At 35.1% G+C, this 22,105-nt stretch overlaps 1 protein-coding gene across 3 annotated transcripts; it reads left to right on the top strand.

Moving 5' to 3' along the window:
* The first annotated feature begins 6,969 nt into the window (after positions 1 to 6,969).
* On the top strand, positions 6,970 to 15,813 carry LOC110113121 (chloroplast stem-loop binding protein of 41 kDa b, chloroplastic). 3 transcript variants are annotated; one of them, XM_020845554.2, is made up of 10 exons: positions 6,970 to 7,220; positions 8,054 to 8,188; positions 8,286 to 8,372; positions 9,064 to 9,154; positions 9,350 to 9,404; positions 12,955 to 13,015; positions 13,104 to 13,325; positions 14,855 to 14,971; positions 15,055 to 15,144; positions 15,512 to 15,813. In XM_020845554.2, exons 1-10 carry the CDS (start codon positions 7,107 to 7,109, stop codon positions 15,689 to 15,691), a joined length of 1,152 nt encoding a protein of 383 aa, XP_020701213.1. In that variant the 5' UTR covers positions 6,970 to 7,106; the 3' UTR covers positions 15,692 to 15,813. The 3 variants fall into 3 exon arrangements, with proteins under 3 accessions (XP_020701213.1, XP_020701215.1, XP_028556965.1); XM_020845556.2 differs by having other exon boundaries at positions 7,025 to 7,220; positions 8,059 to 8,188; XM_028701132.1 differs by lacking the exon at positions 6,970 to 7,220 and adding an exon at positions 7,251 to 7,276 and having other exon boundaries at positions 8,059 to 8,188.
* The last annotated feature ends 6,292 nt before the right edge of the window (positions 15,814 to 22,105 follow it).

The following is a 22,105-nucleotide window of genomic DNA, read 5'->3' as shown; positions in this document are numbered from 1 at the left end:
TCTAGATTGAGGTTAAGTTACATTTCACTTATCTCATTTTTCAAAATACGTGAATTTTGATATTTTTTAAAATTTAATTTATAATTTTTTTAGCTCAAAAATTGGAATAACTTTGTAACTGTAAATATTTCACCACGTTTTCTATATGTTATAGATATGAGAATTTTGGACGAGATATGCACTTTAATGAACCGATGAGTATTTCTTTCCTAGCGTCCGAGAGCTGCGTCGACCAAACCTCGCCGACTTTAGCCAAAAGATGCCCCGAATGCCACCTGTAATTGCAGGTATTATCTCATTACCTTAAGTTTGGATGTTCTCACTAGACATTTGCAAGAGAAGGTATGTTGGTGCATGCCTTTTGGTTTTCGTATGAATGTTCTCACTAGAGATTTTCAAAAGAATGAATCTTAGTGTATGCTTTTGCTTTTGTAATGGATGTTCTCACTAGGCACTAAGAGTGGTAATTGATTTGGGATTATTGGGGTTTCCAGTCTCTACAAACTTGATTAGGAAAGAGATTTCATTACAAATCTCTCCTTTCTAATTCAAATTAAACGTGGATTGAATAAGGAAACTTTCCAAAATTAATGTATCTAGCAAATTGAAAGAAATTTCAAAATTAAAATGAACTTGAATGGTGAGACTTTCCTAAATTAAATCCCCTTATTTAAGAAAGGGAATTTTTAGATTTTGGAATGATTTGAAATATGAATACTAATATATGTTTGTTATAGAAATAGGTGCTGGGTAGTTATTGAATTGCATAGTCATACGCACAAGCGACAAGTGGACTAGCAATGGGTTGAAGACCGAGTGAAGAGAGCCTATGTAAGTATATAAGTTTAATTTTCTTGATGCCATGTATAAATTGCTTACATTTTTATTAACTTTCATAGGAGGAGTATACACGACTTCGAGAGAGCCAGGCTGTAGCAGGTTAACGTTCTTCTAGTGGATCAGCAGAATATTCTAAGTACCACATTTAGTCGCAAGCAGTAGGAGGAATGCAGCGCGACATAGTATACTGTTTAGGCTAGCAAGCCTATGCATATGAGGGTTTGACATCTGGTGGCTCCAACTTCTCAGCAAATACCAAAGATTCTTTATATAGCTAACAGGTAGCTGCCCTTACAACCGAGCTAGAACAGGTAAGGAAAGCAAAAGCTGACAGACATATAGATTCAACAACAGATGGAGATGCAGCACACACAGGTGCAGTTGCAACAAACTCAAATGTTAGAGGAAATGTGAAAGATGAGGGAGCAGTTAAGTGGGCAAAATACAGCTTCATCAGTAGAGGAGGAGACTAAATCAGAGTGGATGTTTATTTTAATGATGTGTACATATGCGATTATGTATTCGTGGACATATTTACTTGTTCGTTTTATGGACATCTGGACTTTTTTATTATTAGATATTTGTTGATGATATTTTTCTTGTTTTTGTTAATTGTTATTGAGTACATGTTTGGTGATGTTCTTGATTAGAGCTGGATGTTTGAATGTATATAGTATTACATTTTTGTCTATACATGTTTTTAGAAATCAATTTTAGAAGTTAGGTGGTTTTTTTTTGTATATGCAACAAGTTTCCAGTGGATTATTCGTCGGAACCACTATCGGCAACATGATGCAACAAAACATAATCGTTGTTTTTGGCATGCATTTCTGCCAGCCTTTCTGGCGGTATATATGCCGGCACTGTCGCTGATAAAAGTGCAGTGGCTGGGGTGGTAGATTATCTGCCAGTTGTTCTGACATATAATATCCTTCAAAAATACAAGGGAAAGAAATGCAAGAATTTGCCACCTTAAAAGACGTTAGTTTCTCAAATTTTGTGCGAGAAAACTGCCAGAAAATATACCAGCAAAAATGTTATGCCGGTATAGATTTTTTAACGCGTGAATTACCATTGAAGTCATTTTCACCGGTATTTTGCTAGAAATAAGGATTTTCTAGCAAATTACTCGTGTTATCCACGTATTTTATCCACTCATAATAATGCTTTTTCCTGTAGTGTATATATATACCGTCTTGATTAGGCACGAATCTTGAGGAATTTTTTTATTTAAAAACTTTAAAATTTAATTATGGAGCATTTGAACTCTTATCTTAGCAAACTTATGGTCAAATTGAACATCTTAATAAGACGGGCCCAATGATGCAAAAATAAGTCTAATCCAAACCAAAATGGACCCAAATTGAGGCCCTAAAACATATTAGGAAGTTTTAGGACATTAATTGGGTGACCAAGTGGTATCCAAATATTGCATGCTTATAATCAAATTGAGCAGCACTATGAGAAGAATCTAATGAGCCTAAGATCACTTAATTCTGATATCATTAGGCACTTAAAAGATTGAAGAAGGCTCCATGATTGAGGGGATCAATACAAGGCATCCGATTGAGTGCTCCATATTTACTCCAAAATTTATTTATATTTATGGAGCATGCCACTCTAAAAATTTATAAATAAGCCCTACTCTCTACATGGGAGGGGTAGGCTTTGACCTTAGTTAGAGATTCAAGAGAGCTCTAAAGCTTGAAGTGTTTCAGAGTTCCACCTAAACACCACCACCATCAAGCCCTCACCGCTTAGCTGTTGTTACCGAACCTCTGCCTGGCCAATGCAGGATCTCCTCCTAGTCAACATTGCTGGAATTTTGCCCAACTTATACTGTTGGAACTACCATCAACGGACTACTGTTGCTAGACCTCCTTTATATGGTTGTAACCTGACCACCACCAAACCAATTCTAGAATCTTGCCTACCAATCACTACCATTTTACTTTTCACTGGCCATTACCCTCCCTCTGACGACTATCACCTCATGACTACGGCCCCTCCAACACCATCACCTGAATATAGACCCTATGACCACCATTGCTCGACTACAGTCCCTCTAGTCTAAGTCACCCAATAATAGTTTTTCTGACCACTGTCATTTGAGTATGAACCCTTAAAATACCATCGCCTGGCTATGATCAGTCTAACCATCTTCACCTAAATATGGTCCTCAGATCACTTTTGCACGACTACGATCCCTCTAACATGAGTAGTCCAACCATAATGCCTCTAACCATCGAATATGATCATTGGACCACCGTCACACAACTACGATCCTCACACCACTGTCACCTGGCTACAGTCCTTCCAAAATTAGTTGTCCATCGACTATAATCATTCTAATCTCAGTCACCAGCTGACTATGATCCTTAGACCACCATCTCTTGATTATGATCCTCAAATCATCATCACTAGATTACGATCCCTTTGACCTCAGTTACTTGACTACGGTCCCTCCGACCTCTATTATTGATTATAATACTTGAACTACTGTTACCCCTACTCTATATATAAGGGGGAGGCTTGGACCTTGGCTAGAGATTTAAGAGAGTTTTGAAGTGAAAAGAATCTGAGAACTCCGCTCGAACACCGGCTGTTGTCGTCAGACTTCTACCTGGCCAATACATGATCTCCTCTTGGACAACATCTCCAAAAGTTTTCCTAACCACCATTTTTGGAACTATCATCGACCGACCATTATTGTTGGACCTCCTTTACATGGCCATCACCCGACCACCACTAGACCATTGCTAGAACTTTGCCTACCAATCACCACCATCATACTTTTCACTGGACAGTCACCACCCTCCAACCATCATCACCCGATTATAACCCCTCCAACATCCATCACCCAAATACGACCCCTATGACCACTATTGTCTAATTACAGTTATTCTAGCCCCAATCACCTGATAATGGTCTTTCTGACCACTATTTCTTGACTATGATCCCTCTAACCACCTTTTCCCAAATATGATCCTTATATCATCTTTTTTCGATTATAGTTCCTCTAACCTCAGTAGCCCTACCATGGTCCCTTTTACCTTAAACTACAATCCTCGGACCACCATCGGCCAACTATGGTCCTTATATAACAATCACCTAACTACAATCCTTCCAACCTTAGTTGCCCATTGACTATAGTATTTCCAATCTCAGCATCCGTCGACTATAATCCTCATACCACCATCACTAGACTATGATCATCAGACCACCATCTTCTGGTAATGGTCCACAAACCCAGCCACTTGACTACGACCCCCTGACTCTATCACTGACCATGATCTTTAGATCACCGTTGCCCGAATATATTCCTTCTAACATTTGTCACTCTCTAATTACATCATATGACCACCATCACTTGATTACATTCATTTTACCATTGGTACTCGACTAAGGTCCCTCCAACATGAGTCTCCCAATAATGTGTCACATCATGGGATCAAAAATAGAAGAATTGTATCATTCTTTCTAAATTGTTAATAACATTTAACTAGTGCTTACAAATTTCACATAAACAACAAAAAGAAATGCATTCATTCATCAACATGTACAATTATTACTAGCAAAAAATAACATATATACAATAATCATGATTTAAAAAGATCAGTCTATTACTATACAGACATCAAGACTATAAAATAAACTAAAAGTGCTGAAAGAAAAATCACACATGCTGTGCAAAGCCTCAATCCATAGGGTTCTTATCTTTTCCAGAAAATATGTAGAAACCATATAATGAGTAGATAACCCAGCAAGTAAACAAAATCTTACAACTAAATTTAATGCAAGATAAAAGAGAAATATTATGCTATAAATCGTGTAAGTAAACTATGCATCAATAATCATTACCTTATTTAATCAATTGGCCAGCCTATCTTTATCATTCAGTTAGTTTTATTCAATCTTATCATTAAATTATTCATGTTAGACTATCAATTATAGCAGCAGTATCAATATCTATATTCAGTAATAACAAGCAGCAATAATAATCAGTATCTATACAGTATCAGTAATATTCATCAATAATCAATTACATTTATTCATCATTATATTTATCAGTAATCTTTGTCAGTATAGTATCCAAAATCAATAATAATAAGTAGTAAGAATAACAATAATAGTATCAGTACAATAGTTGTTATCAGTATCAATAATTAAGAATTAGTGACATATATATTAGATATTCATATGACGGTATCTTGTATCTTGCTCATGCAATTATGACTCTGATCAATTTCCCCTTATAACTCCTAATTAATGAACTCCTTATAACTCTCAATCAACGAATCACTTGAATCATTCACCTTGACATTTTTTAACTCCTAATCAGACTCCATCTCCTTATGACTCCCATCAGTGAATCAATGAATCTTGAGGGTATCACGTGGGAATATCATATAATTTTTATTTGATATTAAATAGTATATCCTTTCAGTCAGATCAGTTCACTTCATTCTTTCAGTTAGATCAGTAGCACATTTCAGTACATATCAGTCCTATCAATCATTTTAACACATACATCTTTGTATCACTTTCAACTTATTTTCAATATACCTTTTCTCTTCTCATTTCACTGAAACATTCATATACATATTTTTATTTCATTAAAATGTAATAAAATATATTATATTTTTTAGAATGATTAAATCTATAATATATAAAAAAATCATACGGCAAAAGCTCACGAATTAGGAGATAATACATTTTAGGCAACTTTAAGAGAGATAAAATTCAAAAAATTAGTATTATTAAAAATTAAAGTAAGATGATAGTTACTTACAACGAATAAAACAAAATTCATAAGAGGAATGATGGAAAAAAAACCTTGGAGAGCTTCCTCTATCCTCTTCTTCTCTCTACTTCCCTTCCTTCCCTTTCCTTCCCAGTTAAGCCCTGTGAGAGTGAGCGGAGGGGTGAGGGTGGCAGGGATATTTATAATTTAATATATATAAAAATTTCATTAGTGTCCTAGCACCATAGTGCCTAATCCAGCACTACAGCGCTGCATGTTGAAACAAGAATTACCGTTAAAATAGTGGCTTCAATGTTGCGGCGATGATTTATGGCATCGTTGCGCTCAAGGACCAGCACCTCAGCGCTCACAAGCTTAATGCCAAATGTTTAGGTTATTACACTATGGTCCATTCGATCTCTATTGTCTGCCAACTACGGTCCTCAGACCACCACCGCTCGACTACAACACTTAGACCATTGTTCCTCACCGACTATAGTCCTCAAACTATCATTTTTTTACTATGATCCTCAAACCACCATTGCCAAATATGATCTCTTCAACCTTCGTCACTTTTTTGCGGTCTTGTTGCCCACCTACTATGGTCCTCAAATCACTATCATCCAACTACGTACTTGAATCACTATCACCCGACTATAGTCCTCATACTACCAATGCCCGTCGATTACGATCACGGATTACTATTGTTTGACTATGGTCATTAGAACTAAACCCTAAACTATGATTCTTAGGCCACCATCTTTGACTACGATCCCCCACCTCCATCGCTCAACTACAGTTATTCCTACCTTTGTCGCTCGTCGACTTTGGTCCTTGGATCACCATCGCCTGATTAAAGTCCTCAGACCACCATCACTCAACTATAATTCCTTCAAATATAATTTTTGCTAATTATTAAGTCAGATATAACTTAAGTAGTTTATGTATTAAATATTGAATTTCACATATGAAATAGAAGAGTACATTGTTCTGTATAATTAGAGAGTGCATAAAATACATAATGATGCATTTGTTGTGGGTTTCATGAGATTAAGGCTTCGTTTGGGACGGTTTTTTATTGCTTTTTAACGGAGTTTTAATATAAAAATAAAAAATTTTGTACTAAAATTCCGTTTTAGAAAGCAATAAAAAAAGCCATCCCAAACGAAGCCTAAATATATAATTATGCACTTATTATGTGTTGTATTTTATTAGAGTATGTACGCAACTCGATCGAACTAAAACATGTAAAAATTATTGTATGCGGGTTTAAGTAACTCAATTTTTGGAGTACCCAATACAAAATTATGTATTTGTTATGTGCTTCTTTTTCGACAGGCCTACTTGGAGCACTTTTAAATGAACTGAGAAGTGAGCATGGGGTGAGTGGCTGTGAATCAATACCAATTTCGGTGCTGGTCTTCTTATCCTTTACATATGGTGAGGAGAGGAAGAAGTAAGGGATAAAAGAGAGTCGAAGAGGAAGAGGCAACACTTGCTGAACGATCGATTGGAAGAAGCCATGGCTAGGCTAGTTGTGTTGCAGCAAGCTTCCCCTCAAAGCCCAAAGCTTTCTTCCTTACTCCCTTCCTCATTATCCGAATTCAATGGCTCAGCTTTCAGAATCGCAATCAAGGTGAACCAATAATGAAGCCAAAATGATATTTTTTAGCAGAGTAAAATGCAGTGGGGGTAAATATAATACATGAATTTATCAACTGAAGTCTGTTTCTCTTCTTTGTTTCATTGTTTGAACATTGGTGTAGTTTTGTTTTGGAGCAAAATTGTTATGGAGGACAGATGTTTGATAAATTGCTTGAATGAGAAAGTCTTAAGAAAATTATAGAGGCCTATTTGATTGTTTTTTGTCCTTTTTTTTGTTTTTTGCTCGAATTAAAAATATGTGAGTGCGCACTTATTTTTTTATTTTGATAATAGCTATATTAAAAAAAAGTGAACATCTTATATGACATTTCAAAAAGTTCTAAATACTCATTAATTTATTTTGGAAAATAAAAAATATAAACATCCAATCAAATATATTTTTTGAACATAAATAGCAGTTTAGAATAGAGGAAAAAGCCAGAAACAAAAACGGCAAGTTTTTGAATCTAACGTTTCCCATCTGACATGTTTTTCAAATGGATGAATATTTCGCACTTTTGCTTGCAAAGTGCTTCTTATTAGTTGATGGGTTAGATTGGAAACAGGTGTTTCGAGGATTACTAGGATATTATCACTTTTTAAGCCATTGTTGATGTAATAGAATCCTTTAATTTTTAACACTTATAATTGGGTTTTTATCATGCTATGTAAGATCTCTGTTTTTTTTTCTTTCTAATAATGTTGAGTGTTCGAAGCACGATATTTCATGCAGGTGGGATTCAATCTTAGGTCCCTAATAATAACTTCCAAAAGATCTTTATCAATTAAGCTAGTTTGATTAATCTTGCTCTTCAATTGGTTCAGAGTAGAAGGAAAGCTTTGCAACCAAATGGAAGTTTTCAAGTCACTGCATCTAGTGCTAAAAAGATTCTAATTATGGGTGGCACTAGGTTTATTGGAGTGTTTCTCACCAGGCTCCTAGTGAAAGACGGGCATCAGGTGCGAATAAAAAATTGTGCTTAAAGTTTGTCTTTTGAAATGAAAAGTATAATTGCATATTGATGAATTTTTCATGTGTGTGACTTTGGGTTTCCAGGTGACCTTGTTTACTAGAGGTAAGGCATCTATCACCCAGCAATTGCCTGGAGAATCAGATCAGGAGTATAAAGAGTTCAAATCTAAGGTAAAGCAATACTATCCATTGAGCTTACATATTTTCTCCTGTTGTACATGTAAATCCACATGAAGTTTTGAATTTAGTTCAACATTAGATGGGTGAAAAATATTTTGGTGTAAAAATATGGAGGGGATGTTTGGCTACAAGTAGGATTTAGCAAATCTTATATATCCATATTTGGTAAATCTTGAGAGAATTAAAATTTGAACCACTTTGTTACGAGTGCTGCTGAATTTTACTAAATTATTTGGCTATTTGGTTTTGTATTTAAAATTTGCGAGAGCAAAAATTCTTACATCCATTAAATCCTGTGAATAGTGGGATTTAGTCAATAACGTTGTTAAATTGAGATTTATCAAAGCATTTAAACTTTCAACAATTTTATTCAGTAGGATTTAGGCTAAAGTTTTCTTAAATCCGGTCTAAAATTGAATAACAAACAACCTCCAAGTGGTTAGCCTAGTTTGAAAATAGTTTTGACCACTACTACATCTAGTCCAACTTTCTTCTCCTTTTGATTCACACTCCTTAACATTAGATGGCTCTAGAATATACCATATAAAATTATTTTGCATGATTAAGCAACGATAAAACAACATCCTGCTTTTTTTTTGGCCTTGAGAATGCTAATTTGAAGTTGAGCGTAAATACCTTCTATTTTAAAGATTTCATGCCATCTAGTCTGAACTATTTGTAGGTCTTGCATTTGAAAGGAGATAGGAAAGACTCTGAGTTTGTAAAGTCAAGTCTTGCAGCTGAGGGCTTTGAAGTTGTTTACGACATAAATGGTGACCACCCCTCTGAATTGAGAAGCCTTTTTGTATTCATATTAAGAGTTTACAGTTTAGAGTAGAAAGCATGATTTGTAATTGTAGTTTGCAGAGGAATAAAATGACTAAGTTTTGCTGAAGTAATGCTGCATGTTTTTTTCATTACATATTGATCTTTCTAATATTCCCCTCTTTCAAATTATTCTCATTTAGGGCGTGAAGCTGTTGAAGCAGAACCTATTTTGGATGCTTTGCCAAACCTGGAGCAGTAAGATCCCTTCCTGAATGGACTAATAAAAAATCTTGAAATGATTTCTAATGATTTCAAACCTATTTAAAGTTAATTATGTTTTAGAGATTCTTATTTGTTTTGTAAACTCATCTTCATCAAACTACTTTCAAGCTCCTCTACAGAACCTGGCTCCTTTATCTTCATTAGTTTACTATTGGTTTCTTCCACATTTTATTGTATTTTGTTTATCTTTGTCCCTCTCTATCCTTTCCTTTTGAGTACCTTCCATCATTTCTAATGTCCCACAAAATTGTTGTTTATCTTGTATTTGACCAATGTCTTTGTTAAACTGCTTGTTTGAAGTTATCACATTTCCTTTTGTCTAGACGTACTCTAAAATCTGTAAAATTTCTCTCTTATTATATCACAATGCTTATAGTTGTATGATAGGAAATAGCCACCAAAAATAGAGAAAACTACAGCAGTTTCAGTGCAAATTTTACAAAAATTATAGGAAAAATCAAGAAGAATGCTCTTGAAATTCAGTACTAAAAGAAAAGAAACAACCCGTTACAACAAATCTTCAATTCAAGAGGAAGATTCAGCTCTCCAAATCTCTAGCCAAAATCTAGAGCCCAAAACCAACACCAAGATCTCAAATTTCAGAATTCATTCAAGATGACCCTAACCCTAGTAAGAAGAAACTAATTAAAGAAAAAAGACAAATTATTAATCCCTAAACAACCCATAATTTGAATTTTCCCTCCAACCCAAAGCTTCGTTAGTGCATGGGCCCCATCCAATTAGCCTCCCGCCTCCCTGGATCCATCCCCCCCCCCTGGCCTGCCTCCTGTAAGCGTGAACCGGTTCGGAGGACCCTTTGGCCGGTCTAATATTACCCCTCCCAAAGACTCACCTTGTCCTCAAGGTGAAATGAAGGAAATTGATGCTTCACCCTTTCATACGGTTCCCAAGCGACATCGAAGTTGGGAAGGCCCCTCCATTTAATCAGCACTTCTTTGTTCCCCCTTTACCTAATCTCACCCGTTTTAGCTCCAATGGTTCTAAGACCACTTCCAACTCCTCAGTCAGTGTCGTCGATAACTCTGCACTAATTGCATGCTCCCCCAAAGCTTTTCTCAACTATGACACATGGAATAATGGGTGTATGATGACGGTCGGGGGTAGCTTTAATCGGTATGCCACTGCTCCAATCTTTTCCACTATCTCGTAGGGCTCGAAATACCTCGGATCGTGGTAAGCAATTTATGAAATCCATGGACACCTCCTCCCGTACCCTGTTTGGAAGTGCTAAGGGTTGTAGTAACCCCCCTGGAGCCATAACCATGTACTTATTTTTCTGTCACACCTCACACCTCCTCACCATCTCCTCCATATCCGTATGCATACCCTTCCAGTATAATTCAACTGTCAGTCTTCTGTACCCTGGAATGGCCTACAACCGCACTCCCGTGGAACTCTTGCAGTAGGTGGGGAAAATGGATTGAGGTTCGTGGCATCACAAATCTCCCTTGGTACAATAGCCTCTCTACCTCGAGGCAGTAGCCCGGGTGGCTACTCCTATCTTTTAGCAAGTCTCTCTGAATCTTCTTCAGCTCCTCGTCTTGCACCAGGGCGAAGAACTGCTCATAGAAGTATTCTCTCCTATTGGTTCAGAAATGTTCTAGTAATCAGTTCTTGAATTCTCGCCAACTCCGAATGGGTTCACCTCATATCCCTCCACTGATACCAAGCCAACGCCTTCCCTTCTAGACATAGCCCCGCCGCTGTCAATTCTCCTTGGCCAACCCATTGATTACAAAATATCTCTCTATTTTGTAGATCCACACATGTGCGTCCTCACCCTTAAAGATAGGCATCTTCAATTTCCTTACACTTGGGTCACCCCCATTTCCCCTGAATCCTCCGTAGCTACACATTCCTCAAAGAGTAGGTGCTCTCCAATTGTCAAGCTCTTCCCTTCGGCGCTCAAACCAAAATCCTTTGTCAAAGTCCCCTCTCCTTTCAAATTCAGCAACCCGGCGATCAAAATTCTCCCCTATTTTCTCAAAATCAGCACCCCTTCATTCGTAGCCGATACTCATCTCCTCTCTAGAAAGTGACTCTAGAGGAGGCACCTCGTCTTCTCCCTCCAGAATCTCCACTTCTATGTTTTCCCTTCCCCTAAACATGTTAGGGTTTCCACCTTTTCCATGGTCGTCGGTGGTTTCCTTCGCTTTAGATGTCACCGGATTGGGTTTGACTTCAAGCGATTTCTTCAACATGTCTTCTACTATGACAAACCTTCCGTCTATCTTTTCATGGACGGATGCAAACTTATTTTGAAAATCAGAAATTTTCTCTTCAAAATCTGATTTCAGTTGACCTAATTCTCTCTCTAAAACTATCACTTTTCATTTGGCTATTGGTTTCCCTTAGATCGACGTGCGCTTATACCAATTTGATGGGAAATAGCCACCAAAAACAGAGAAAACTGCTGAATTTCAGAGATTTTAGTGCAGATTTTATAAAAATTGTAGGAAAAATCAAGAAGAAAGCTCTTGAAATTTAGTAATTGAAGAAAATAAACAACCCGATACAATGAATCTTCAATTCGAGAGGAAGATTCAACTCTCCAAATCTCTAGCCAAAGTCTAGAGACTAAAACCAACACCAAGATCTCAAATTTCATAATTCATTCAAGATGACGCCAACCCTAGGAAGAAGAAACTAATTAAAGCAAAATGACAAATTATTAATCCCTAAACAGCTCCTAATTTTAATTTTCCTTCTAACCCAAAGCTTCATTAGTGCATAGGCCCCATCCAATCAGCCGCCCCTCTCCTTGGTTCCCCTCCGTTGGCCTGCTTCTTGTAAACGTGTACCGGTCCAGGATGGACCGGTTCAGCTGGCCGGTCTAACATTATAGCTTTTGAGTCAATAGTGAAATTTTCTTTTGCATGAACTGATTTTCTTACATCTCAATTCTTTGACGATCCTTGTGAATAATATGTAATTGGATCCATAATTAGTGGCTTAATTTGATGTTGTTCGTACGGTTATATATTCTTCATATAAGAGTTCATTTTCTAGAATAGAAGACTTATTTGCTTTGGATAGTTGTCTGAGATCTTGGTAGAATGACATTTTCCATATTCAGATATGCCTTTTTTGAAGATTTAGATTGTAAATTTCAAAATAATTAGTTATTGCATCTTCTCAAAATTGAAATATGAGATCTTGACATTTGTAATCAAATCTGAAAAATAATTTCTGTTGACAAATTGATCTCAGCACTAATTTTTTTTTGAAATTCATCTATGGGTTCATTTGGTTGTTTTTTTAATCTAAAAAAAAAATGTTTTAAAAAAGTGATTTTGTTTTCACTCAAATTTGGTGTCAAATAGGCATTCTTACTCTTTAAAATCTATATTTATTTTTAATTATATCCAATGAAATTATGAAATCTTAATAAATCTATCATTTTTCAAAACATGGCTTCTGTAACTTCAACCAACCAAATGGACCCAACATAACTAACAATGAACTGTCACGTTTGCTATGTAATCAGAAGATAACTTTGCAGGTATATATACTGCTCATCAGCTGGAGTATATCTCAAATCCGATTTGTTGCCTCACTTTGAGGTATTATTTTCTTCAGTTTGGAGTTCAATAACCTTTTAACCTTTTTCTTTTGTACTCTCATGTAATGACGTTTGTGAGTGATTATTAGTCTGATGCAGTTGATCCAAAGAGCAGGCACAAGGGGAAGCTTGAGACAGAGAGCCTGTTGGATTCAAAGGGAGTGAACTGGACTTCTCTAAGACCTGTCTACATATATGGGCCATTGAACTACAATCCAGTAGAAGAGTGGTTCTTCCACCGCCTAAAAGCTGGTCGTCCCATTCCAATTCCCAACTCTGGAGTTCAAATCACTCAGCTTGGACATGTTAAGGTTAGTCACATCTTGGACATTTTAAGATTACTAGGTAACTCTTACTACCAAAAATTACTTATATGTGCGTTGTGTAAAAACTTATTGTAAGTGCAAATGGTCTTACTACTAAAACATGACGTGACTTGTATGTTCAGACTTTTCTTTTGCATGCTAGCACTAATTTGACACAACCATTGTTAAGTTGTGAATTTTAATTTTTATCTTAGGAAGAAAACATGCTACGTTGACTTAGTGTGGGTTAGGGGTGTAAACGAGTCGAGTCGAGTTTTAGCATTATCGAGCTCAGCTCATTACACGGAAAATGAGCTCGAGCTCGAGCTAAAAAGACGAGCTCGAGTTCGAGCTCGTCAAACTAAAAACGAGCTCGAGCCGGCTCGCAAGCCGTTCGATTTCTCATCCATCCGATTTTTTATTTTTCCCGCCCACTTCTTAATTTTCCGCCTGGCATCCATCCAAACAGAGTTTTTTTTCCCACCCATGAATGGCTGCCATCTTTTTTTTATTGGGGAAATGGCTGCCATCTTAAAAAGCTGTCATAATGACAAGCTGCAAAGGATCCTTTGCATTAATAAAAAGCTGCATTCACTTGAAACGAGACAATGAAATTATATGAATTAACATTAAAAGCAATGCTTGACATTAAAAGCAACGTTTGAATCTCATATTATAAGCCGAATGCCATTAGTTTCTTTAAAATACCCTAAATATTATAGTTTCGAGCCGGCTCGTTAGCTCACGAGCCAAGCCACATCAAGCTCGAACTCGAGCTCGAGCTTGACTTTGAGCTCGAGCTTGACTTTGAGCTCGAGCTCGTTAACGAGTGGAGTTCGATCCAGCTCGCGAGCCGGCTCGGCTCACTTACACCCCTAGTGTGGGTTGACTTTGACCAAGAAACATCTCTCTCTCACGGCAAATTATTGGGTCAGGTGACCGAACGCAGAGATAGGTGCGGATATTAATAAAATATTATTTTAAATTTAGCGCAAGTAAAGTGCAAGTAAAGCGCAGGTAAAGCGTAACTAAAGCGCAAGTAAAGCGCAACTAAAGCGCAGGTAAAGCGCAAATGGGATAATGGGATGCTTTGAAGGGAAAATCACGAAGGACACAGGCCCACAATAAAATTTGAAGTAGCCATCTCTATTTGCATTGATGAAATGGTTATCCTATAAGAGTACATTGTTAAGTTGTGGAATCTAATTTATGACCTATGAAGAAATGTTTTTTGGAAAAACATCAATATTTGTGAGTTATTTTATTCAGGATATTTTGGTGATTTTACCAATTTTTTCGAGGACCTTTGACTTTTTCATTATAAGGGAGCACCATCATTTGGTTATATATGCCTTCTAAGTCAATTTATATGGAGGTGATATTAATTGTTTTTATCAATTTATTAAGATTTATATGTCATGCATGAGCGACTTTGTTGTGACATTCCTTTATAACACATCTGTGAAGAATTTACATTATTTCAAAAGTAAAATCTCCAGAAAGGCACTTGTAATCCAGCTTAAATTATTTTACAGGACTTGGCTGATGCTTTTGTTAAGGTGTTGGGCAATCCTAAAGCAAGCAAGCAAGTCTACAACATTTCTGGATCAAAATATGTTACCTTTAATGGTTTGGCTAGGGCGTGTGCCAAGGTAAATCATTTAAGGAAGAAAAATATGTTTTAATTGCGTTGGGAAGATTTCCTTCAATCTATTAATATTCCTGATTTGTGTAGGCTGCAGGGTTTCCTGAACCAGAGATCATTAACTACAACCCAAAGGAATTTGATTTTGGGAAAAAGAAAGCCTTTCCATTCAGAGATCAGGTATTCTTGTGAGCCTATTCCCAACAAACTATATCTAAAATATGCAAGGAAACATTTACTGTTTGGAAAGGTCATATAATTTCTCAATTCAAAACATGCTTTTCTGCATGGAACTCAAGATTAAGGCTTCATTTGGAATGACATTTTTACTGTTTTTTAAAATAATTTTTTAGCAAAAAAAAATTTTGAGGTAAAAATTTTGATACCGAAAGCTGCTTTAGAAAACAATAACAAAGCTGTTCCAAACGAAGCTTAAAACTTGGTTTTGCAGCAGCTGATGATAGCTTTCTTTGGATTGAAATTTTTGTTATTCTGGTTATTTCAATGATTTTTATATGGTGATACTGGGATCTTATATGAACTGCAGCACTTTTTTGCTTCAATTGAGAAAGCACAAGCTGAGCTGAATTGGAAGCCAGAGTTTGGCTTAATTGATGGTCTTGCAGACTCATATAACTTGGACTTTGGTCGAGGAACTTACCGCAAAGAAGCTGATTTCTCTACAGACGATATAATTCTTGGCAAGTCTCTTGTCCTTCAGAACTAACCTACCCTTTCTTTATCAATGTAAATTCAGTTATTTCTGAAACCAAAGTTCATAAAAATTTCAATAAAATTTTCAGTAAACTATAGATTTTCTGCATGCATTGAGTTCATTATGTATTGTTAGTATGTTACTTAGTATTTCTTGTCAATAGCCGAAGCATGAGAAATGTGATGCAGATTGATGTTACTTAATGAAAAAATGTTATGCAATAGCAGAATTATTGTAGAAAAAAGATAGTGCAGACGGATGTGGCATTGTTTAGAAGAAGGTTTCGTTTGAGATGATTTTTTTATTGCTTTCTAAAGCAGTTTTATAGTACATAATTTTCTTTTAAAAAACAAAATATGTACTAAAAAGCTGCTTTAGAAAGTAGTAAGAAAGCTGTCACAAATGCGGCTAAAGGGTTTGATTTCTTTTTTAAAATAAAATTTTGCCGGACTCATTGCTTTTTAGGAAAAATTTGGGTAAGGTTATCTTGACGTCATAATGGATTTGAGTCATTGGATTTACTTTGAGATTAATAAAACATATAGTTAATCAATCTAAATTTGTATTTTGTTTATTTAAAAGCTAATCCAAAGGCTACCATGGAATTTACAACTGGATGCTTCGATTCAACTTTTTTCCCTTTTTGATAATATATATTTTTTAAATCCTAATTCTCATTGGATTTAAGGATTTCTCTCACATGCAAATTTTAATAATTAAATAATTTCTTAGAATTTTGCAAAATTTATCCAGTGTATTGCCAAACAATTTTCAGATTTTAATCCTCTCAAGATTTACTAAGACTTGGTCTTAGATGGTTTTTTATTGCTTCTTAAAACAGTTTTTTTGTAAAAATAAATAAAACTTTTATACTAAAAAGTTGTTTTAAAAAGCAGTAAGAAAGCCGTCCCAATCTAAACTTATAGAAGTTACTTAAATACTAGCCAAATAACTCTTAAAAAATGTTTTAGGTTAGATGGATGATCATCTATTGAAAAATTAGATAATGAAATATCAATGTACAAGTATATTTATCAAAAGATAGATAATGCAAAATAGATAAAATAGATAAAATTAGTATGTTAAAGTGTTAATATATCTCGTTATTCATCAAAACTAGATGGCTCTTGTTCTCCTATTAATAGCTTTTGAGAAAGATTTTGGGGAGATCTAGTTGATGAATCATTTTTTTTTATCTATTTTGAAGAGGTAGGTGGGACATAGCTTCCTTATAGCTTCTTAAAACAAATTTTTAGTACAAAAATTTTAGATTTAGTACTGAAAAGGTGTAATAAGAAGAGTAAGAAAATCATCACAAATGAAGCCTTAGTAGTTGGTACCCACTTATGCATGGTAAAAGCCTATGAAGGAGCACTTGTGTTTTTGACATATGGGCTTTGACCATGATAGTAATATAATCGTGCTATTTCATGACGAACCACTCAGTTTAAAGGGTGTCGGTCATAACCGTTTACCTGTAAAGCCATTTGGCAGTGGAATCCACTGTGTGGTGCCATTTGATGGCAAAACCACCAGTTAGAGGATGTTTGCAACATCCTTATTGGCAAGAGACAAATTGTGAATGAATCCTAATGATATTCTCGACTAGACATTGGCTCTTTTTGAGTTAAAGTAATTTTTAGAATTATCCATCTCAACAAACTGTTGTGGAGGGTGGATGGATTTTTACTTCAAGTGTTTGATGATTTATTTCAATCTTAAATATTATTGAATTTAGGTACTTTTGTAGTTTTAGATGTTATGGGTGTTTTGGGAGCATTTTTTAATGTTTGTGGTCCCTTCGATTGAGATTTTTTATTAACACAGCCATCATCAGGGTGTTCATGGGGTTCTTTGAAAATATTTGTATTTTGTGGAATTTAAACTTTATAGAGGTTTGATTGCATTTGAAAATGTATGTTCCCCTCTGGTTGATATTTACATTCAATATAACCATCATCGAGGTATATTTTGAGGACATTAAAAACATTTGTATTCTATGAAAGTTTGAGGGCATTTGAAAATATATGATCCCCTCTGATTGAGATTTACATTCAATATGGCCATCATTAGGCAATTCATGGGTTATTACATTTTTTCGATTAAACTGTGTCAAGTCTGTCTACTTGTCGATAGAGGATCGGGTTCAAATTCGGATTTATTTTTTAACCTGCGCAACATTCTTAAATGTCACGTGTGTATCGATAATACGCAGTTGGGGGATCATATAGGTGTATGTTGTTGGATGCATTTCACACGATGCCTTCATGTGTATACATGGTATAATTTTTGAAATGCAATTGCAGTGTAACATGACATACTGGAGTGAAACCCTTTGCTTATTATCAATGCATGAGGAGGTATTTTGAAATGCAATAACAACATCAAAGCAACGCACTAGAATGATACCCTCTTCTTATGTAGGAGGTTAATTTTTGAAGTGCAACTACAGTGTCAAATGACATAGTAGAGTAATACCCTCTACTTATATATGTGGTTCTTTCAACATGTAACAGTTATGTCAGATGACATGCCCGTGTTCTGAAGTTACAACACATGCATATGTAACATATTAACATGCAAATGTAATGCATTTGTTATAATTAAGAGTCTCTCACTATGCATATATAACAGGGCATTTTAAAATGTTTTGCAAGCAGTGTAGAGGGTTGTCCGGTTGCATTAGTGACTATCATTTTCGAATGCTCGGGGCTTTATTTTGGGCTTTTTTATGGCTTATGTATGCTTGTATGAGCGTTGCATATTCGATGGCATAGCGTTGCATTTCAGCAGCCCATATTTTTTACTATTGACTCCTTGCCTTTGCTTGCAGGTGAATCATAATGTTGTCACCTAACTGTTATAAAGTACTTCATTATTCTGATATAAACTCCCTTTTCTCATTCATAGGGAGATTGGATTCACGAATTGATGGATCCTTGTTTAGATTGGATGAAGACATTTAAATGATATGAGGTTATTTTGTGATAGATGAGGTATCCTCATCTAATGAGACCAAGGACTCGGCTAGTGCATCAAAAGAAAACTTTGTCTCCAACTCATCAGGGGTGGGACACTAGGTTGAGGGGCTTGATTTTCGGGTCCTCACTTAAATGGCGTGGCATAGTTTTTGAGAGCCCCATCATTTTGCAGATGTGATAGAATGAGATATCATTTATCATTTTTTTCTCTTAATGTGCTCATTCTTTGACTATACAAAATCATTTACAAAACCATTTGACTTAATATTATAGTGTCGTAGCTAGGGCCTTCTTTTTTTAGTAGATTTGCAAGTTCCTTGTAGCAGCTCGTAAACACTTACAATTGTTGGAAGTCTTTATTATCTTTGTAGAGATGATAATATGAAACATCTTTTCAACTGATTATTCTTTAACTCTACATAATAATTCACGATATCATTTAACTTTGTGTTTTTATTGGAATCTCCCTTTGATGATATATCAACATACTTCCTCCGTGCATCGAGTTATCCTTATACTCAATGTATTCACAGCATCTAAATCATCATTGCCGTAGGTGCTTGTCTCTTGTGCTCATTTGCATGTCACTATTGACCACTAGTGACGTGCATTTATTATTGATTTCACTGGACTTGTTAATTGCATCATGTATCATGTGCAACAGATGTACAATATCCCTTAGGTGTTCACACATATTGCATATTGTTTGTTATCACCAATAGGTGGGCTACTAGTTATTTGTAAGTGTTACATCTATTTGTGTCTGCAAAGGCTCCATTGTACTCATGATGTATCCATTGTTGTTATCCACAAAAAGGTCATGCCTGTCATCATTGTTCACAAGGAATGGTCATGTTCACTACAATCTTCTAGATGTGCTTGTAGAAAAGCCATTACACTTGTATCATATCCACCTTCACCATTCACAGGTGGTATGATATATTTATTTACAATGGTATATAAGATATTGATGTTGGCGGTAGGGCATTACTACTGTTGACTAGAGAAGTTACAAAATTCACTGCATATTAGCATTAATTATCAAATGACACTGCAATCCCTGCTGCATCTTTTTATGTATATTGGTTGGTTGTTGGTTGTTGGTTGTTTTACAATGTGCATCTATCCCTTCTACTTATAAGGGATAAGTGTACTTTTTGGATGGCAGCTTTCATATACTTACATTTAATATAACTTCTTCATAAGTATTTGCACTCAAGTTGCATTTGCCTCGTACTTTGCAAATGCACATGTGATAAAATAAAATATTGAAAAACCCACATAGATTCGGGGTGCTCCTATTTTTGTGTTCGAATATGACATTGAGAATACCATACTATCTCGAATGATAGAAACGATATTTTATAATAGATTCAAATACAAAAAAAGGGGTTTTAAAATTTCACTTTTGTAATCAAATACATATAGAAGAACAACATATTGCCTCGAAAGATAGAAATGTCATTCTAAGATAGTATTTTTGGAAGATAAAAGTGAGGATTAAAAATTTTTCTTTTTTGTTATAAAATACAATAATGATCATATCATATCACCTTAAAAGGTGAAAATGATATTTTACAACGGAATTCAAATAAAAAAATGGATTTTAAAAAATTGTCTACTTTTCTTAAGATTTTTCCCCCTCATGAAAATAAGATAGGGATTATTTTAATATGGAGTTGCAGGTTCCTCATAAGGGTAAGCCCCTATGGTTAATTATATCCCGGGAGAAATGAATCCTACAAGAATACTCTCGATTAAATTAGTGACAAGTATTTTCTTGGATTTCAAAGATTAAGACAAGGATGAGGGATTTTGGAATTTTCAAGGAGATAGGTTCAAATTTTGAACAATTATTTCTGGAAGCCAAAGGATGAAAAGTATGCAGTACTTTAAAATTCTAACACCACTTATAAGCACTCCAGTCTATCTTATATTAGGTTTTAATATTTTAGATAGAGAATTTTTATGTTTTAATTGACATTTTATTAGAAATTTGAGATTATATTTTGGAGGGTGATAACTCAACATTTAAAATCTACCTCATAACCTAGATCGAAATTGGGTACTACAAAGTAGTGACCTGAACCTATCTAATGAAGTGCAATATAGGCTTATATATTACATGAAATATAAAGCAAGCTAAACCACTTAATCGCATCAAAACCATGTTGTATAGTCTTATGAAAGATGGGTTGTGGGTCTCCGAAAGGATTCCGCTCGCGTGGTTCGAATGCAAAGGGGACGATCAAACTATCCCGTAGGACAAAATGGTCGTAGGCCTTTACACTCGGCACAAGCAGGCCGATGGAAGAGCAGATGGAGAATTCAATAAAATAAGGTAAAATAAATCAAACTCAAATTAATGTCGATTCGAATTGAATCGAGCCCGACAAGGCCTAATCGACTCGACCCAAAAGCGCTCGAGCGCAAATCAAGACAAAAACGAGGTCAACATGGGTAAGCTATTGTTTACTTTTTTTTTTTAATGGAATTTAGGGCCGACATCTAAAGATGTTTTTAAGGGGCCCTAGACTTATAAAGGGTGTTATGCCTCTAAAACTAATGCAATTAAATTTTTAATTTTACTTTATTTTTAATACAATACATGCTAGTTAAAATACCAAAATTATGAATGCATAAAATTAAAAAAAAAACTTAAAAATACTTTTTTAGAAGACTAGGCTTCTCCATATTCAACACATCATCCTCATAGGTCAGATTATCTAAATTCTTCGAAGTGTCTAAAATAAGGATATAAGAAATACTTTAATATGCATGCGACTCCGGATGGTCTTCGGTTTACTTTCTTAGAACATTTATATTTTTCTATTATTTATACCTAAATTTTAATTTTAATTACCGGCAAAAAATCTTTTTATATCTCAGAGCCTAATAAAATTCATGCATATGCATAAGCAAGAAAGAAACCTATAAATTAATTTAAACAATAAATCAAATCAAATAATCAACCAAAATATAATGTTCGAAGTCCGCGTGACCAGTGCCACTTAATATACAACCATGGGTCTACTCAAAAGTAAAGATAGCCAACCTCCACCGGCAACAACCTATGTTCTAATCCTATGAAATGTTATAAATCTTAAAATGAGGCATTTTATTTTTTTCTTCATCTATTGTTCTTCTGTCGGGTTCTTTTTTCAGGCTTCTTGTTGTTAATCCAATAGGATATCTAAATGAAAAGAATTTTCCTATAAAGGATTTTCTTTTTTCTTTGGAACCCTAATATTTTTAGAAAATATAGAAAATCTAAACACTAATAATTTACTTCAAAAAATCATAACTATTTATTCATTAGATGGAATTTAATAATTCAAAATGCTCATAAAATCCATATATATCATTAAAAAAATTATATGGTAAAAGCATAATAAATCAAGAGAAAAATATATTTAATTTAATTTTGAGAAGATTAAATAAAAAA

Source organism: Dendrobium catenatum, unplaced genomic scaffold (genome assembly GCF_001605985.2).
Source record: "Dendrobium catenatum unplaced genomic scaffold, ASM160598v2 fragScaff_scaffold_151, whole genome shotgun sequence".
In the NCBI taxonomy this organism is placed as follows: domain Eukaryota; kingdom Viridiplantae; phylum Streptophyta; class Magnoliopsida; order Asparagales; family Orchidaceae; genus Dendrobium; species Dendrobium catenatum.
This window is presented reverse-complemented; position numbering and strand designations above follow the sequence as displayed.